The following is a 15,854-nucleotide window of genomic DNA, read 5'->3' on the forward strand; positions in this document are numbered from 1 at the left end:
TTGGCCCAATAACCAAACAAGTTTTGAAATTATATTTTTTACAGTTTTTTATTTACTTAGCCAATTTTTTCACCATTGCATAGATTAAATAGCCTCAATGTGCATTTTACTTTTTCGTCCTGATTTTCAAGGACAAAAATCTATTACAAAAGTACAATTTCTAAATTTTGATATAACACTGAACTTTTTTTTTTTACATTCCAGCAGACATTATATTATTATACCAGCACAAAATAACTGAAAATAAATAAAATAAAATTCTTTTACTATGTTACTATGTTTGGCTGGCTGGCTGGCCTGCTCTGTGGTCCCTGAGCTTCCATTTCACAATGATCATGTCCACTGTGAGAATCTGGACCCTCCCCACCACAATGCCTTTATCAAGAAGGATAATGTGATAATACTCTATGTCTTCTTCAGTTTTCTTTAAGATGCCGTGCTGACAAAAACAGTCAAACACTTGAAAATCAACATTTCTTGGTGTTCAAGATTGCTGCCTCTGCTACCGTGGCCTTGTATTGGAGCAAAACATATTCCACAATTTTATCATTTCACTTTTTTGCATGATAATAAAAAAGTTCAGGGTCCTACAAAAACATCTTTTATCATCAATAACCGAATACACAGGCACCAGAATTGTTCTTAGCCAAGACATTTGCAGTACTTGTTGACTAATTTCTAACCACATGGTGGCACTATTGCTGAGATATTTAGATTTTTTGAAGTTCTGAAGTAGGCAGAGCTGTTAACCAAGTTTCAGTTTTTTAGGCTTTACAGTTTTTTTTATGTTTTTCTATATACATGCCCCAAAGAAAACCATTATGATATAAAATCAACTGTTACAGATGTCTGCCCAAACAGTCATATTACTACACATACTCACACATACTTGGACAACGATTGCATTCAGCTGCCACTGCACAATAAAGAGTGAAGACATCTATTGTGATATAATGTGATTGCTGTCAGGAGTCATACAATGTGTTGTGATGTTATATCAGTTTTATCTCATGAATCATTTTATTCTCAAAGTTCACTAGTGTCTTTGCAGAGAGTCCCAAATTTTAATGATTTCCCCCCAAATAGATCCATAAATAAAGTGCCTCCAATGTTTAATCCTCCACTTTTGACTGTTGAAGAAGACAAGATGACAAATGAATATCCCGCCTGTGTTCTCCTCTTGAAGAGGGATTTTTTCCGGTAGTCCCCGACTGATTTGGTTTTCTGGTGGCCGATTCAAATGCTGATACAGTTATCAAGGAAAACAAAAATTTGAGACATGATTTGATATCGGCCAATATATAGCCCCACTTAACATGTGAACAGGTTCTGTAAAGTGACGGCGTACCGAACTGCGACTAGGAATAAAACATGCACTTTGTTTTCACACAAAGCAACAGTAATGTTCACAACAGCAAAGTGACAATAATGTGATATCAGATAAGTGATCTCACCTTCTCTACGCCCTGTGGCGTCACCCGCACGCTCACCCCATCACGGATGTAGAAGCCCAGTGGTTTGTTGGTGCCGTGCTTGTGAAGTCGTACACGTCGGTGAGTCTCAGGTAAGATGTCCACGTCGATGATGGAGGAGATCTGTCTGAAGTTCTGTGGTCGGCCAATCATAAGGCCTGGTTTGTTCTTTGAGTGGGTGGAGCCTGAGCTGGTGGTGCGCAGTCCAGTTAAGCCCAGCCCCTTTTTACGCCTCTGGAGGGAGTTGGTGGCAAATACGACGGGTTCATCCTCTAAAAGAAGAGAAACACACAGGGACAAAGGGAACAGTTGTGTCAGTGAATCAGTGCTCTGTTTACTCAGTCCTTTAGCCCCTCAAAAACAACCACCATATGTCCATATCTTATCATATCTTATCATATCTTATCATGGTGTATGTTCAAACGCTATTAACAAACAAGTTCAAGTACTCTCTTAATCAAACACAACTCTGGCATCAATAACAGTGAGTAAGTCTGTTGGTTGTTACTAATTTTAAGAGATATGGAATCATCTGTAAGCTAATGGTGATAATGCCAAATTTGACTTTTTATCCCCAATACCATAAATGTGTTTGGATAAGATCATGTCTGATAACGCTCTGTAGGATGGAAACCTAGAAGAAGAACAGGTTAGTTTAAATGTATCAACACGCCCTCACTCACAGTAATACTCCAGTAATATTCCTCCAGGCACAGGCCGAGGAGGAGGGGTAGCAGCCATTTTCCAGGGCAACTTATTAATCAACCCTCATAAAAAACATTCACATGCACGTGATAGAACAGTGTTCAAGAGCAGTGGACATTGTCAGCACGGGGCTGTGATGAGCGCAAGTTCAACATCTGCACACATCTGCTGAACACTCGCTCACTCATCAACTTGAATTCTGAGACTTCAGAGTTGGGGACAGTAGCTAATACCTCCGCCCTTTTGATTGACACTTTGTTTTTGGGGGTCTTTTTGACAGAGACAGGGAAGGAGTGACCGGAGATGGTGACCATGGGACCCCATCCGGCATGTAAAGCAGAAATGCCCTTGCCCTTGTGTGCTCGCATGTGTACGTTATGAGACTAATCACCATACAGAATCAATCTAGTGATAAATGAGTAGGAAGTGGGAACCTACAGCAGTCATCCACAGAGAGGTGAGGGAGAGAGGATGACAGAATGATACAGAGCGGTCCATCACAGGTTTATCTATCTAATCCAATCAGGTGGAACAGTACGTGTGAATATTTATTCTGTCTGGAGGAACTTTCATAGAGTGCAGTCCAAAATATTATTCTTTGTGACTCTCTGTGTGAGATTCCATACCTGACTGTATGTGCAGAGGGAATTTAAAAATATTTGTGTTACTGCATTCCCATCATTTTCCAATTTTACACCGTACCATCTCTTTCCTCTCTCTGTCTTGTGTTTATTATCTCTCTCTCTCTTTCTCTCTCTCTCTCTCTCTCTCTCTGCAGCTTCATCAGTATGACTTCCTCTAAAAGAATAAAGAACGCTGGTTATCCTCCTTCCTCTGCCAGTCATTCCACTACTTAAACTTCACTGTCTTTTTCTTAAACTTCAACAACTCTCTGTATGACTACATGTTTTACAACTTAAACTTCAGCTAGTGAAAGCTTGTTAAACTTCTACTCGACTTAAAGTGAATCTATGAAACAAATTGTAAGAAATTGTACTTCTACTGATGCTGACACTACAGTTAATGAGATTTACTGTTTCAAGAGAAATTCATTTCATCATCATGAATTACCACAACCTAAAGTCATTTATCACCAATTATAAAATAGACGCTGGTAGTCAAATAATGACCAATTCAGTTATCATTAAAATAAAGGTCGGGTTCTCTTGTCAGCACTCTCATGTTAAATTCAGTACATTGTACTGTACAGCACTAATTCCTCACCTTGCCGTTGCCCCCACTCCTGCTTCTGAGCAGAAATGTGTTTTCATCCACTAATTATTTCCAGTTGCTCACACTGTAGTATCACATACTTCTTCCTTTTCTACAGTTCAAATGAAAAGTCCACTAAGAGGGTCCACCAAGGGACAATCTCAATATCAATCACATAAACAAAAATGAAAAAAAATAGAAGGGCAAAATATATGATCACAATTACAAAACAGAGTTTAACCCACTCTCAATACAGCGCATACTGTGGCCAAGGCCCAACAGAGCCCTTAAATTCAATCAAGCCCCACTCAGAGATCAGACAGGAGCAAAATGAGGGCGAAATTGAGGAGGGAGGGAGTAGAAGTTGCTCTACAGAAGTGGAACCAGAAAAACAGTTTTCATCTTCCTGGAGTCAAGGCTCGGAGAGAGGAGTAGCAACTCTTGTTTCTAGTAGATTAAACTTTGAATGTATATACGAAAAGAAAGATATAGATGGGCGATACCTACTAGTGGGGAAACAACATAACGCCATACACAAACAGACCAGCTAAATGTCAGGCGCATGAGACCTGGTACTGTATTCGCTACCTTATATTCACATGGAATTCCTGAGTGTCCCTGCACTAGTTAACTTGGGCTGATAATGTGGTTATTTCTCTACAGGCTTTGTGTATTGACTGTGGTGAATGCCACGCGAGCCGCACAATGAGAAGTCTGGCTCACCGGACGTAGAGGACGGAGATTGGGCTCCCGACAGACTCTGTCGCTAAACTCCTCCCCTTCTTGTTGCTGGCTTTCCCGTATTGTGCTCCCCCTCGAACTACAAAACAACGCAATATGGCGAGTTTGAGGAATTTGGCCGCGCTGGAAAGCAGGCCTGTTTGGTTCCTTTCGTCGAAAATTGCAAAGATCTTTAAAAGATTTGTTTACAGCATTTGCTGGGTAAGAAAGATGTTCTTGCCTGTTTTACCAACGGCTACAGCAAAAGTTTTATATTTCAAGCGTGGCCTATTGCGTCCAGCGCGCTCGCAGGGGTATGGTTCAATTTGGACTCGGAGACATGTATCTCTGGCAGCGGCATGCGCGTTTGACATGGATTTCACCAATGAACCGATCCGCTCCACTTCACAAGAGCACCTACGATAATTATTTAAAGCGTTCTACAAGAACTACATATATATGTTAAAACGTCTGTCGTATTGACAGATGCCGTGAGCTCCTCCAGGGCTAAAGTATATGCTGGCTTGACCTTGTTGTGAGAAAAGAACAAACTACGTTTGTTCTTTTTGTCAATGAAGCTAACCTCACATAGGCGACATACATCTCTAATACTTTTTTGTGGCATTTGCGGTTGGGATTTAGCCATTTCACTGCCAACCTCTGAACGTGCAGACGTTCCATCAAAACAAGTTTCCCCCCGGCACTATTTTGCGCGGACACCAGCGCTGCTTCCTGGGTTTAGCGGCGCCCTAGACGATTGTGATTGGTTTAAAGAAACGAAAACAGGCCAGCCCCTGTATATATATATTGGGGGATATTGACAAAAAGTTATATCTAAATATTTTCAATAACAATAATTAATAGATTTTTTGCATCCTTTACAAATGTGTTTTTAAAAAGTTAAATAATTTACTAGCCTGCTTTTGTTAATAAGATATTAATTAATGACTAATAATGTTAGAGACACTTTTTGTTTGTACAATATTGGTTGTACTTCCTTCTTTGCTCACTAGGTGGCATAAAGAGATGGGGAAAGCCATTGTTTGGTTTGTTTCATATACAGGTTGTTTAAACAATGCAAGTGTATGTGTATCTACGCAGGCTTTATGGGGGATAGACAAATGATTGAAAATAAACCCGGTTGAGTTTGCCGTCGGAGGCAATTTAGGATTACGTGTCTTGCCCAATGACAATTCGTCATGCGGACTGGTGGAAGCCGGGATCGAACCTCCGTCCTTCTTGTCAATGGATCCATGGCTCATAATGAAGAGATAAGATCATACTTTATTAGTCCCCCTATGGGACTATTTACCTTGTTACAGCAGCAAAGGGCATAGTAAATTCAGAGAAGAAGCAGTAAAAAGGAAATAAATAAGAAAACATGCAATAAAACCCAAATATAAATGTAAACCCAATAAGTACAGTATGAATAGAATCTATACAGTTGGGGGGCTGATATCTATGAGTGTATGCAATATGGTGTAGCTTGATTGAATTTAAGGAGACTGTTGGGCCTTGGTGGAGGTATGCACTTCTAATCTGGAGGTAACCCTTCTAGTTTAGGTTTTTGATGGTTGTATATTCTGTGTACATTAAACTGCTTTTCAATCTGACTGGGTAACACAAATCACACTCTTGTATGTTGGTAATTGATGTTTGTAAAATAAATGAATCATATTTCCAAAACAATATGAGGGTACAATATTGAGACATGAACCAATATTAATATCTGGTAACCTCTGTGGTAGGCCAGGGTAATGGTCCGAGACTCCGAAGCAGATTAAACATTGAAAGATTAAATCTCAGTGTGTAATCTCATGGTTGTTGTTCAGCAGCAGATGATTCTGTTTTGTCTCCTTGTTTGGAGAAGCCTGGCCTTAACACTCTCTGCTCTGGGAGCATCTTTAAGATCTGCTTTATGCTGAACAGACAGACACATGATAGAGGTCAGATTGAAAGGTTTAAAGGATTCCCTCTTTCCAAACGTGACTCAGATGTGATCCATTCCTGTACTGATTCCTGGCTACACACTGGATAGTAAAAGTCTCACATCGGTTTAAAAAGCGAAACATTTTTTTTTTTACAGACAAACGGGATTAACATGGCCATGCCCACTAACCCACTAAACTAAGTGTAGAATCAGGTGAGGTGTCCCATGTTCCTGTGACAGGTCAGCAAAATGCTTTGTTTGTTGATTTTGAAACCACCAAGTAAGACTCTATAAAAAATGACGTCATTGTTACATTTTAGATGTAACAACGGCGCCCCTGGGAGTAACCCTACGGGCGCCGTAACCCTAACCCTTACCCTCGGAGATGCCACTTTGACCTCTTCATTTTAATCTTTTACTGATTGTGGGATTACTTCTAATATCTACTTGTTGTTTTCGTTTTTGAAGTTTTCCTTTTCCTTTTATTTGTTTATTTGTCAGGAACAATACAAAAAACATTGTAACAGGTTACAATCATGTGATACAGATGTGTTGCATTTGGGGTTTCTAGGCTCGGCTAATTTGCAAAAATAAATAAATTGAAAGTGAAAACTGAAAATGCCGTATGGGCATTGGCAATGAATCTAATGTATTTACCGATCTGATACAATGTCTTTAAATTATATTAGTTTCACCCGGAAATTACTTTTACTTTGTCATTCCCAAACAGCGGTTGTGCTCTATTGCCACTGGCAAGTACCGTTTTTAGAAGAAGTGATTTCCATTTGTGTTGCGTTAGCAACAGCTAGCACAAATGTCAGCAATTTGCCAACATTTCACAAAGTCCCACAAGCAAACCACTGACGTGTGCTGTATTATTATTGTCTAGTAATGTTACTTTGAAAGTCACCGACTAAAGGTATTTGGTTTCCTACACTGTTTTTTAAAGGAATTGTTATTTATTCCAAGATTTATTGGTTTTCATACCATTGCTGTACTGTTGAAAACTATAAAGGTCTTTGATTTTTTTATGCTGTGGCTGCATTTAACGGGTGTTTAAAGGAAGTAATTGTTGTTTATTCCTATATTTATTTATCTGTGCTGCAAATTAGATATTAAAAAGTTCCACGGGATTCATTCTATGTGTACATGTATCTGTTTTTTAAAGGGTTTCACCATGAGCCAGGCCAAACAACAACGATGGCAGTCATCAATTCATACAGAGTATGAGTGTAGCATACAGCTGATAAATATAAAATATAGTTATATTAGTTGCTACTTTTTTTAAATGCACTGGTATCAGATCTGTACTCGATATCTGCCAATATGCAAAGTCCAGGTATTTTAATTTGCATCGGGAAGGGAACAATAGTATCTGAAAATCTTGAATGATTGGAAGACTTTTTACAAGCAGAATATAGCAGCAACGCCCCTTCTCTCTTCAGCATGACAGGTTTCTATTTCAGTCCCATACGCCTAAAGAATCTTCTGCAACTGTCATTACTATAAACAGAACTAACCCAATCACAACCACCACATTCCCCTGAATCCCAACCTACTTGTGAGGATTTGAAAAAACAATTGATCAAGATTTGTTCATCTTGCCTGAGCACTGTGACTGTCATCAGGTCAGTTTACTGCTGAGCCAAACGTGTCACTTTTGTCACATTTCAAGAAGAAAGCAAGTAGGACTAAAGAGGTTGGATACATCTGAGGCCAATAACAGTTTTCATCATATCATCAAAGGCCCACAGGTAACTTGATGACGGCTAAGAAGACACCATCCAGAGATGAAGGTCATGAGATGCAGTGGTAAGGTCCAGAAGAATCTAGCAAATTAACACGGAGTTAAGATAGTTTTGTCAAACAACTATTCAGAAAATCATAAATGAAATTTCATTGTCACGAACATTTATGTTAAAGCTCCTGAGGAGGACTGAGAAAACAACAAAGAGCAGCACTGATACACATCTGTCTGTCACTCAGAGACCTCCAACCTGCTTGTCAGCCTTTGTCAACTATTTGAATAAAATCTGCCTGTGCCAGCTGATGGAAAACACTTTCAGTGATGTCACTGATCAGGGTGGGACCTGAAGAGCAGGGTGCATAGCTACAGCTCAAGGACAGCAACGAAGGAGCTGGTTTAAGCTTTTAATGAGAGACTGCAGTGAGAGCAACAGAGACACCTGATCGAAACCAAATGAGGGCATAGTGCAAGATGGCGGCACCTTTATCAGAGATGTTTTGGCACAGTGGGAGGTCTACTGTTTTATACAGTCTATGGCCTGGACCTTTAAGGAGATGGACTGACCAATCACAGTTCATGACACCCTGTAGCCCAAACTGGTATCAAACAATACAGGACAGAATACATTTTGCAAAAATATGCAGAAAAATACAAACATTTTAGACAGTGATTTAAGTTTATGTTTGCTCCCCCACAGAAAGACTGACCTGTTCCATAACTGCAGAGACAAGGGCAGGTTGGGCAAACAAAATACAGTATCTACTAACAAATTGAAAAACATGCAGAAACATGACATGTCATGTGTGATAGAGTTGATACAATTAGTTGGCCAACCCATTAATCAGTCAACAGTTTTTTAATAAGCAAATCTACCATCCTCAAATTGGGAAGAGATCGATAGAAAACAGGTATCTTTGTCTGGATGAAGTGGGAAGGCAGCCTGAGCCTTTTACTCTTTGACCCCAGACCAGAGGAGGAGTCTTGCTCTTACATCTCTCTGGACTGTTTGAGTACAGTATGTCAGCAACGTGGCAGGCAAAACTACATTCTTTCAGCACCTGAATGACAACATTCCATAACCGTGTAGGGGAAATGACTAACATATTTCACTACATAATGACAATCTCTGGCTACAGGCATCTTTTGGGTTGAGCTTCATTATATGGACTGGAGGCTACAGTACTCTACATTCATCTTTAAGAGTGAAGCAAACCTTTGTATGGTATGAGTTGTGAAAAGTCATTACATGTCATATACAGAATCACTGCTAATAATAATCCTTTTGGAATTCAATGATGAGAAGCAGTTGACCAGGGCAAAGCAGCATTAGTGGTAAAAGAAAACACACTAATGCACACACCTCACACACACTGCTTCCATTTGGAGAGTGTGTGTGATACCTGACAAGGCAGACAGGACCTCAGCAGAAAGGGCCAGACTAAAGCCTGAAGGCACAGACACTGGTAAGCCCCCTCTAAACACACACACACACACACACACACACACACACACACACAGCACCATCCACAACACAAAGGCCTTGTCTGTAAACGGACCTTTTAGACTGGTTTTGTTTGTAATTAAAATCTAATGGTAGTTATGAAGAACTTAAAACGAACATCATTCAGTCAGAGTATATTTCTTCATTCAGGTCTACAGTCTGACTTCTGCTTGTCAGTGTCTCCCCTCTCCTTCCCTCTGTGCCACTTTATAATAGTTAGACATTCTCAGTGTTAAGTTCTCTAGTGTGTGACCTGACCCCTGCCTAACCCTTCTCTTGTGTACCAACCCTTTTGGCTCAAGGGAAGACTCTGATCCCCGGGCCTCTTTTTGTCCCTGCCTTGTTCACTTTTTACAGTACGTAGGTATGTGTATCTGTGTAGTTCTGCCACTGTGGGAACCAAACAGACTTTTGGTTATTGAAATTAAGTCATACTTGGTGGTCACATTTTCAAGAAGCTGTTGAAGTATGATTCGTGGCCATGACACAGCAACAATTTATGACTCTGTAATCACCTACTCTGGTACAGTGACCATGTTAAAAGACAAAAATATCCAATCGTCTGACACTGTAATCAGCAGTATGGTTTGAAGAATCTGTTTGTGTTTTGTCGTCTCCTCTCATGCTTTTAGACTGTAGCCCTGTTTGACACAACCAGAGGGAATGAGGTATTAATGTGCTGCCTGCTCAATCCTGTGCTGTAACACCTTCAAGTGGTTTCACACTCGTCAGCTGAGCTGTCCAGTTGTGTTTTCTGCTTCTTTCACTTACTTCAAGTGCTCTTTGTGTTTACACCAGTTTATGGGCAATACCAACCAATGCTGTTACTTATGCAGCATGGTCAGCGATCCCAGATTAACGCTGTGCAATTTCCCCCATGGATATCAAGTTTAACTAAAAAAATGACCCGCGTGGTGAATAAATGTCAATAAGACTTTTCATCCACTATCTATAGTAGGCACAGATTCTTGGTGATATGTTCGACATGCCTTTATATGATTTGGTTCACATGACTCACGGTCTGGCAACTGTACGAAGACACTCGGGTTTAGGAGGCGTTGTTGTTTGTGCCCCTAAAACTGTTAATGTGCATTGACAAGGTATTGCACGTTTCCTTTCTAGATCCCAAAACGTCAAACACCAATACTATTCTTGAACACAACGCAGGAGTATTAAGGTCAGGTGAGGCAACATGGCTGCAACTCTTGAGCCAGTGATGTGCTGTCTGAAAATCAACTTTTGATGAAGGTAAAGAGTCTGTGGTGTTTATCTCCATCAGGATTTTAAAATAAGAGTGACAAAGCGACGAAAGAAAGTAAGAGTGGTAAGGGAAAAGTTCCCTATCAACGGAGGAGTTAACCAGGACACAGTGGATAGTAAGTAAAACAGGAAGCCACTCACTGAGCAAGAGATCTGACAATCAGGTACAACAAAACTGCTTAATGCTTAACTATTATGTTGTGGATAATTCCTTTTTACGAACACACCACAGATGGAGGGGGAGGTTGGGCAAATAGAACACAGTCAAATCGGACATCAACCTTTACACTGTGTTAGCATGCAGCTCGTTGATACTTGGTGGATTTTTCCGAACAAATCTGCCAGTTTCCTTTGACACATCTGCCACTCAAGCTTTTGGGTTGAGGTTCATCTGAAGTGAAATCATCACCATGGTTATTAGTTCAGTCAGGTTCCTGAACTAAATGACTACAATATGAGTGGGTAGATGGCTGCAACTTGGAGTGATTTTCAGACACAATGTAAGACAAACTAAAAGATCCTTCACATTCAACCAATATGATTTGAATATTATCATTTGCCTCTGCTTCTGTGTGTTCCATTGTTCAATATACTGTATATGATGTACGTGTGTGTGTGTGTGTGTGTGTGTGTGTGTGTGTGTGTGTGTGTGTGACCTCACTCTGAAGTGCCCACCATCTGGAGCAGGGGGGCTGCCATATGGCTGGATTCAGTGCAGTTCGACAATAAGGAGCTGACATCAAACAAAGACTCACTTCATGTTGGGAGGGTGTGGTATTAACCCTTACCACCCTCACACACCTTCAACTGAAAATACCATATTCTGCCTCCCTAAACATGTAAAATCATACATTTGTTACTGATTTCTCAATGTATCATATTGATTTACAGCCAGTTTCTATCTTATAATGCCAAAACCAAATTTAAGGAAATGAATGTATGTAATGTATGAATGATGTGTGATTAAAAAAAGGTGCTGTACCAGCTGTGTCAATGTGAGTCAGTACAGTCCATTTAACATCATGTCATCAGAAAAAGGTCATTTTATATTCTCAATTATTAATAAATAAGGAAATAAAATAAAAACAGTAATGAATTTCTCCAAACATCTGGTTGAACTTCTATCCTCATTGTTCTCCAAACTGGTGCTCAGAGAATCACCTGACGTGATGTAGAACACAGCAGGTATTTCATACTCGTGTACAGTACTCGTTACTCTGATCCACTCCGTCTTCCTCCCTGCATCCTGCTGCTTGTGTATAAATATTTCATTTCCACCTCCTCATCGTCTTGTACTCAGATATTTTCAGCTGTCTATACTGAAATATTATTCATCCATAACTTCACTTCAGGAAGCTAGAACATGATATAAAAACAACAACAGCAGTACTGTGCTGCTCTGTCTTCAACCCTCCCTTCCTTTTCCTTCTCTCCTTCTTAATGCCCTACCTAAATTCAATTTTGAATTCAACATTTTCATCTCTCTCTCCACAGCAGCTACATGACGAGTGTACGACCAACATGTCAGTGAAGGTTTGACGTCCCGTCGAAACACAGTACCACACCAGAGTCATCGTGTGTGTGTGTGTGTGTGTGTGTTTGTGTGTGTGTTCAGCCCTATCAACAGCCCTAACATATACAGTGTTATATCAAACACAGCTGCTCTACTTTTTCTTATTTGAAATGATGACACACAATATTCTAATGCTCATTAGTGTCATAACTAAATTTGCATAAATCCACTTTGACCAATCACTGAAGTACTCTTGCAAGTTGTTACCATGGTTACCACTGTAAAGTATTATATTTTAACACACTGTAATTTCATGTGAAACTACTACTACTACTACGACATTGGCTACTAAGGTTGTCTATCACAGTCTGCAGAACAGTTACCATGGCTACCACCATAATGCTAATACTACTGGTGCAGATTGACAATATTCACATTAACCTCCTCTGTGTAATCCTTTCAGACCTTTTGTGCAAGTACACACACACACACACACACACACACACACACACACACACACACACACACACACACACACACACACACACACACACACACACACACACACACACACACACACACACACACACACACACAGAGAGAGAGAGAGAGAGAGAGAGAGAGAGAGAGAGAGAGAGAGAGAGAGAGAGAGAGAGAGAGAGAGAGAGAGAGAGAGAGAGAGATTGACAATATTCACATTAACCTCCTCTGTGTAATCCTTTCAGACCTTTTGTGCAAGTACACACACACACACACACACACACACACACACACACACACACACACACACACACACACACACACACACACACACACACACACACACACACACACACACACACAGAGAGAGAGAGAGAGAGAGAGAGAGAGAGAGAGAGAGAGAGAGAGAGAGAGAGAGAGAGAGAGAGAGAGAGAGAGAGAGAGAGAGAGAGAGAGAGAGAGAGAGAGAGAGAGAGAGAGAGAGAGAGAGAGAGAGAGAGAGAGAGAGAGAGAGAGAGTGTGAGTGGTGGCAGTGAGTGGAGCTGATATGATTGATGAGATCTTTTAGAGTAAAATAATACCACTCAGTGGCTAATGGTTTACACCAGATGGGCTGCTATCACCATCTCTCTCCCCCTCTGTGTCTCACACGCACACACACACACACACACACACACACACACACACACACACACACACACACACACACACACACACACACACACACACACACACACACACACACACACACACACACACACACACACACACACACACACACACACACACACACACACACACACAAAAATAAGACAACCCAGAGTAAAGGTCACAGAGGATGAAGGAAAGTATTATGAAGTAAGGTTGGGAGGTGTCTACAGAATTGAGAATAACTTTGACAAAGGGGCAGAAAAGATTGATGATGTGTGGAGCAGGTCTACAGATACACTGTCTTGACACACTGTAACATTCCATGTCACATTATAATAAAGTGTGAAATGTGTTCATGGTCTCTCTGAGCCTCACAAGAGGATTACAGGAACAATAACCTGATTGGTCAGTAGGTCTTTAGTTGGCCAACTCGGGGCCCAGACCTTTGTACTGAGGTGCAGGCCAGCTTCTCAAGCACAATGGAGATTAGACTATGCCATCATTCCACATGCAGTGTGTGTGTGTGTGTGTGTGTGTGTGTGTGTGTGTGTGTGTGTGTGTGTGTGTGTGTGTGTGTGTGTAGCACAGCTCTTTATTTAGCAGTATCATATGAACGGCCCATATGTTAAAAGAAGAGAGCTGATGTTGATTCCTGAGCCCTCTCCTCTCCCTCCCTTTCCCAGACCACTGAGGTCATCTGATTAAAGCAGCAGCTGTCGTTGGTTCTGAGCAACAGTCGCGGTTTGCTGAGTAGCAGATAAGCATCATGACGTCACAGCAAGAGAAAGTGGACCGGGACAAGGCAGTGCAGTAGTGTAGCACACAATTCTTTATAAGATCTTTGTTTTCCAAAGGTAAATAAGAACTATGTCATTCGATTTTACAGCTGTGACATTGTTGACACTGACCGTGATTCACATGGTGGACCATCTTAAATGTGTTCTCACCACAAAGTACCATCAAACATCCACTCACATTCAGTCGACCCAGTCCTTTGTCAGCTTTATGACTCCATGTGCTGTTCTCTGGTACCAGATCTAACCAAGTCTGATATGGAAGGTCAGGATGAACCAGCTGATGGACATGACGCTCCTTCACAAACAACACGTTTCTAAGTGGTATGTCTTCAATGTGTCACGCTCTTATGTTTCATATTCAACATAGTCATAGTGTTATCTCTTACACCATGGTAAAAAGTGTTTGAGGTGACATGTTACTTTATGGTGGAAACTGTCAGGAACAGCGTTTCAGGCTCTTCAGTGATTCTTTCTTTGGCCTTTGTGATAACTTCACAATGACAATTGTTCAATTCTGTAACCTGTGACTTCAGGTACTGCTGCAGTAAGTGCATTGTGGTTGAAAAAGAATATGAAATTAATTTCATTGATATCAGAATGATATGCACTCATGAAGGATGTAGTCCAAACCATTGACGTGGTTAGTGGGGTTAGTGTCTAGTGTTAGTGGTGGTGTCTGGCCCGTTGGTCATTTTAATAATTCTAATTATTCAGCATTACTAATTATTTTTCAATTCTTACCCAAAACTTCATTTTTAGGTAAATAATAACAGGAAAATATTTTTTTAAATTTTAACACGTTTATTTTTTGCCTTTGTGATTTTGTCCTTCCAACAGGGTGTGCTGCAGCACCCCTACTTCCCACGGCCATGATTGATATTCTCTGACTCATTGCACAGATTTGAACATTATTTTGAGTCACAGAACGCCCTTCACAACGTCCATGGTTTGGGTTTGATAGTTGTTATTAACTGCAGTTTCTATTTGTGCCAACAGAAGTGGTCATTCACTTTAAAAGAGTCGATAATTGTTCACAATCAATTTGAAGATTTGGAACTGGATTCCGATAATATAAAACACTACTGAACTGTTTTATTGTGAAGATAAGACATTATGTGACGACTGTGGTTGTATCATGTGTGGTTGTGTGTTTGCTCTTTTCTATGGCCTGAATGTTGAATGGATGAGTGAATGCATGTTAATAGATGTGTTCCAGGACGAGGAGCTGACTGGAGGCCGACACCTGATCCTGCCTGACATGTATAAAGAGCCAAGATGGCGCAGTCGGAGCACACCAATCCTGCCCATGTGACAACCAACCACACCTTTTCTCTTGGAACTCTGTTGAACTTTATTGCTTATTACAGTTAGTAGGGGTGGACTGCCGTTTTCTTTGAACACGTTTTCTCCTGTTTTTGTTTCATTTTCTTTACACTGAAAGTTTAAATTGATGATTGTTTTCAGATAGCTTTGTCCACCCTGAAACTGAATAATTAAATTATAATTTATTTATGGAAAGACATTATTGAGTAAATCTGAGTAACAAATAGTAAACTGTCCTTTGTGGCTACTTGGGACTTGTGGTAGATGGGTGACCATGCTGTGCCTTGAGCACATTATCAGAACAGTATAAATGAACGATACCGCCTGCAGTCCAGAAAGCAAGAATCTTGAATCCATTCACTCATCCATCACTCAGCTCTGCTACATTATACAGGGCTCCAGAGTGCGACCATGGCCAAACATTTAGCTGGTCTGTCGGTGCTTGGAGCATTATGTTCTTTTTACCCTCTAGCAAACAGCGAAGAAGAATACCACGGTCTGAGCCAATCAGAGGCAAAGAAGGGCGGGCCTTCATCTCTGATT

The 15,854-nt window shown here is 40.6% G+C and overlaps 1 protein-coding gene across 1 annotated transcript in view; it reads right to left on the reverse strand.

Annotated features, from left to right (window-relative positions):
* pard6a (par-6 family cell polarity regulator alpha) overlaps nucleotides 1-15,854 on the reverse strand; it is a 33,418-nt gene that overhangs the window by 6,065 nt on the left and 11,499 nt on the right. Inside the window, exon 3 of the mRNA XM_035643159.2 lies at nucleotides 1,455-1,744. Within this exon, the coding sequence (XP_035499052.1) occupies nucleotides 1,455-1,744 (290 nt within the window). The remainder of the gene's footprint in view (nucleotides 1-1,454; nucleotides 1,745-15,854) is intronic.

The sequence above is a fragment of the Scophthalmus maximus genome, chromosome 7 (assembly GCF_022379125.1).
Source record: "Scophthalmus maximus strain ysfricsl-2021 chromosome 7, ASM2237912v1, whole genome shotgun sequence".
NCBI classification, from domain to species: Eukaryota; Metazoa; Chordata; class Actinopteri; order Pleuronectiformes; family Scophthalmidae; genus Scophthalmus; species Scophthalmus maximus.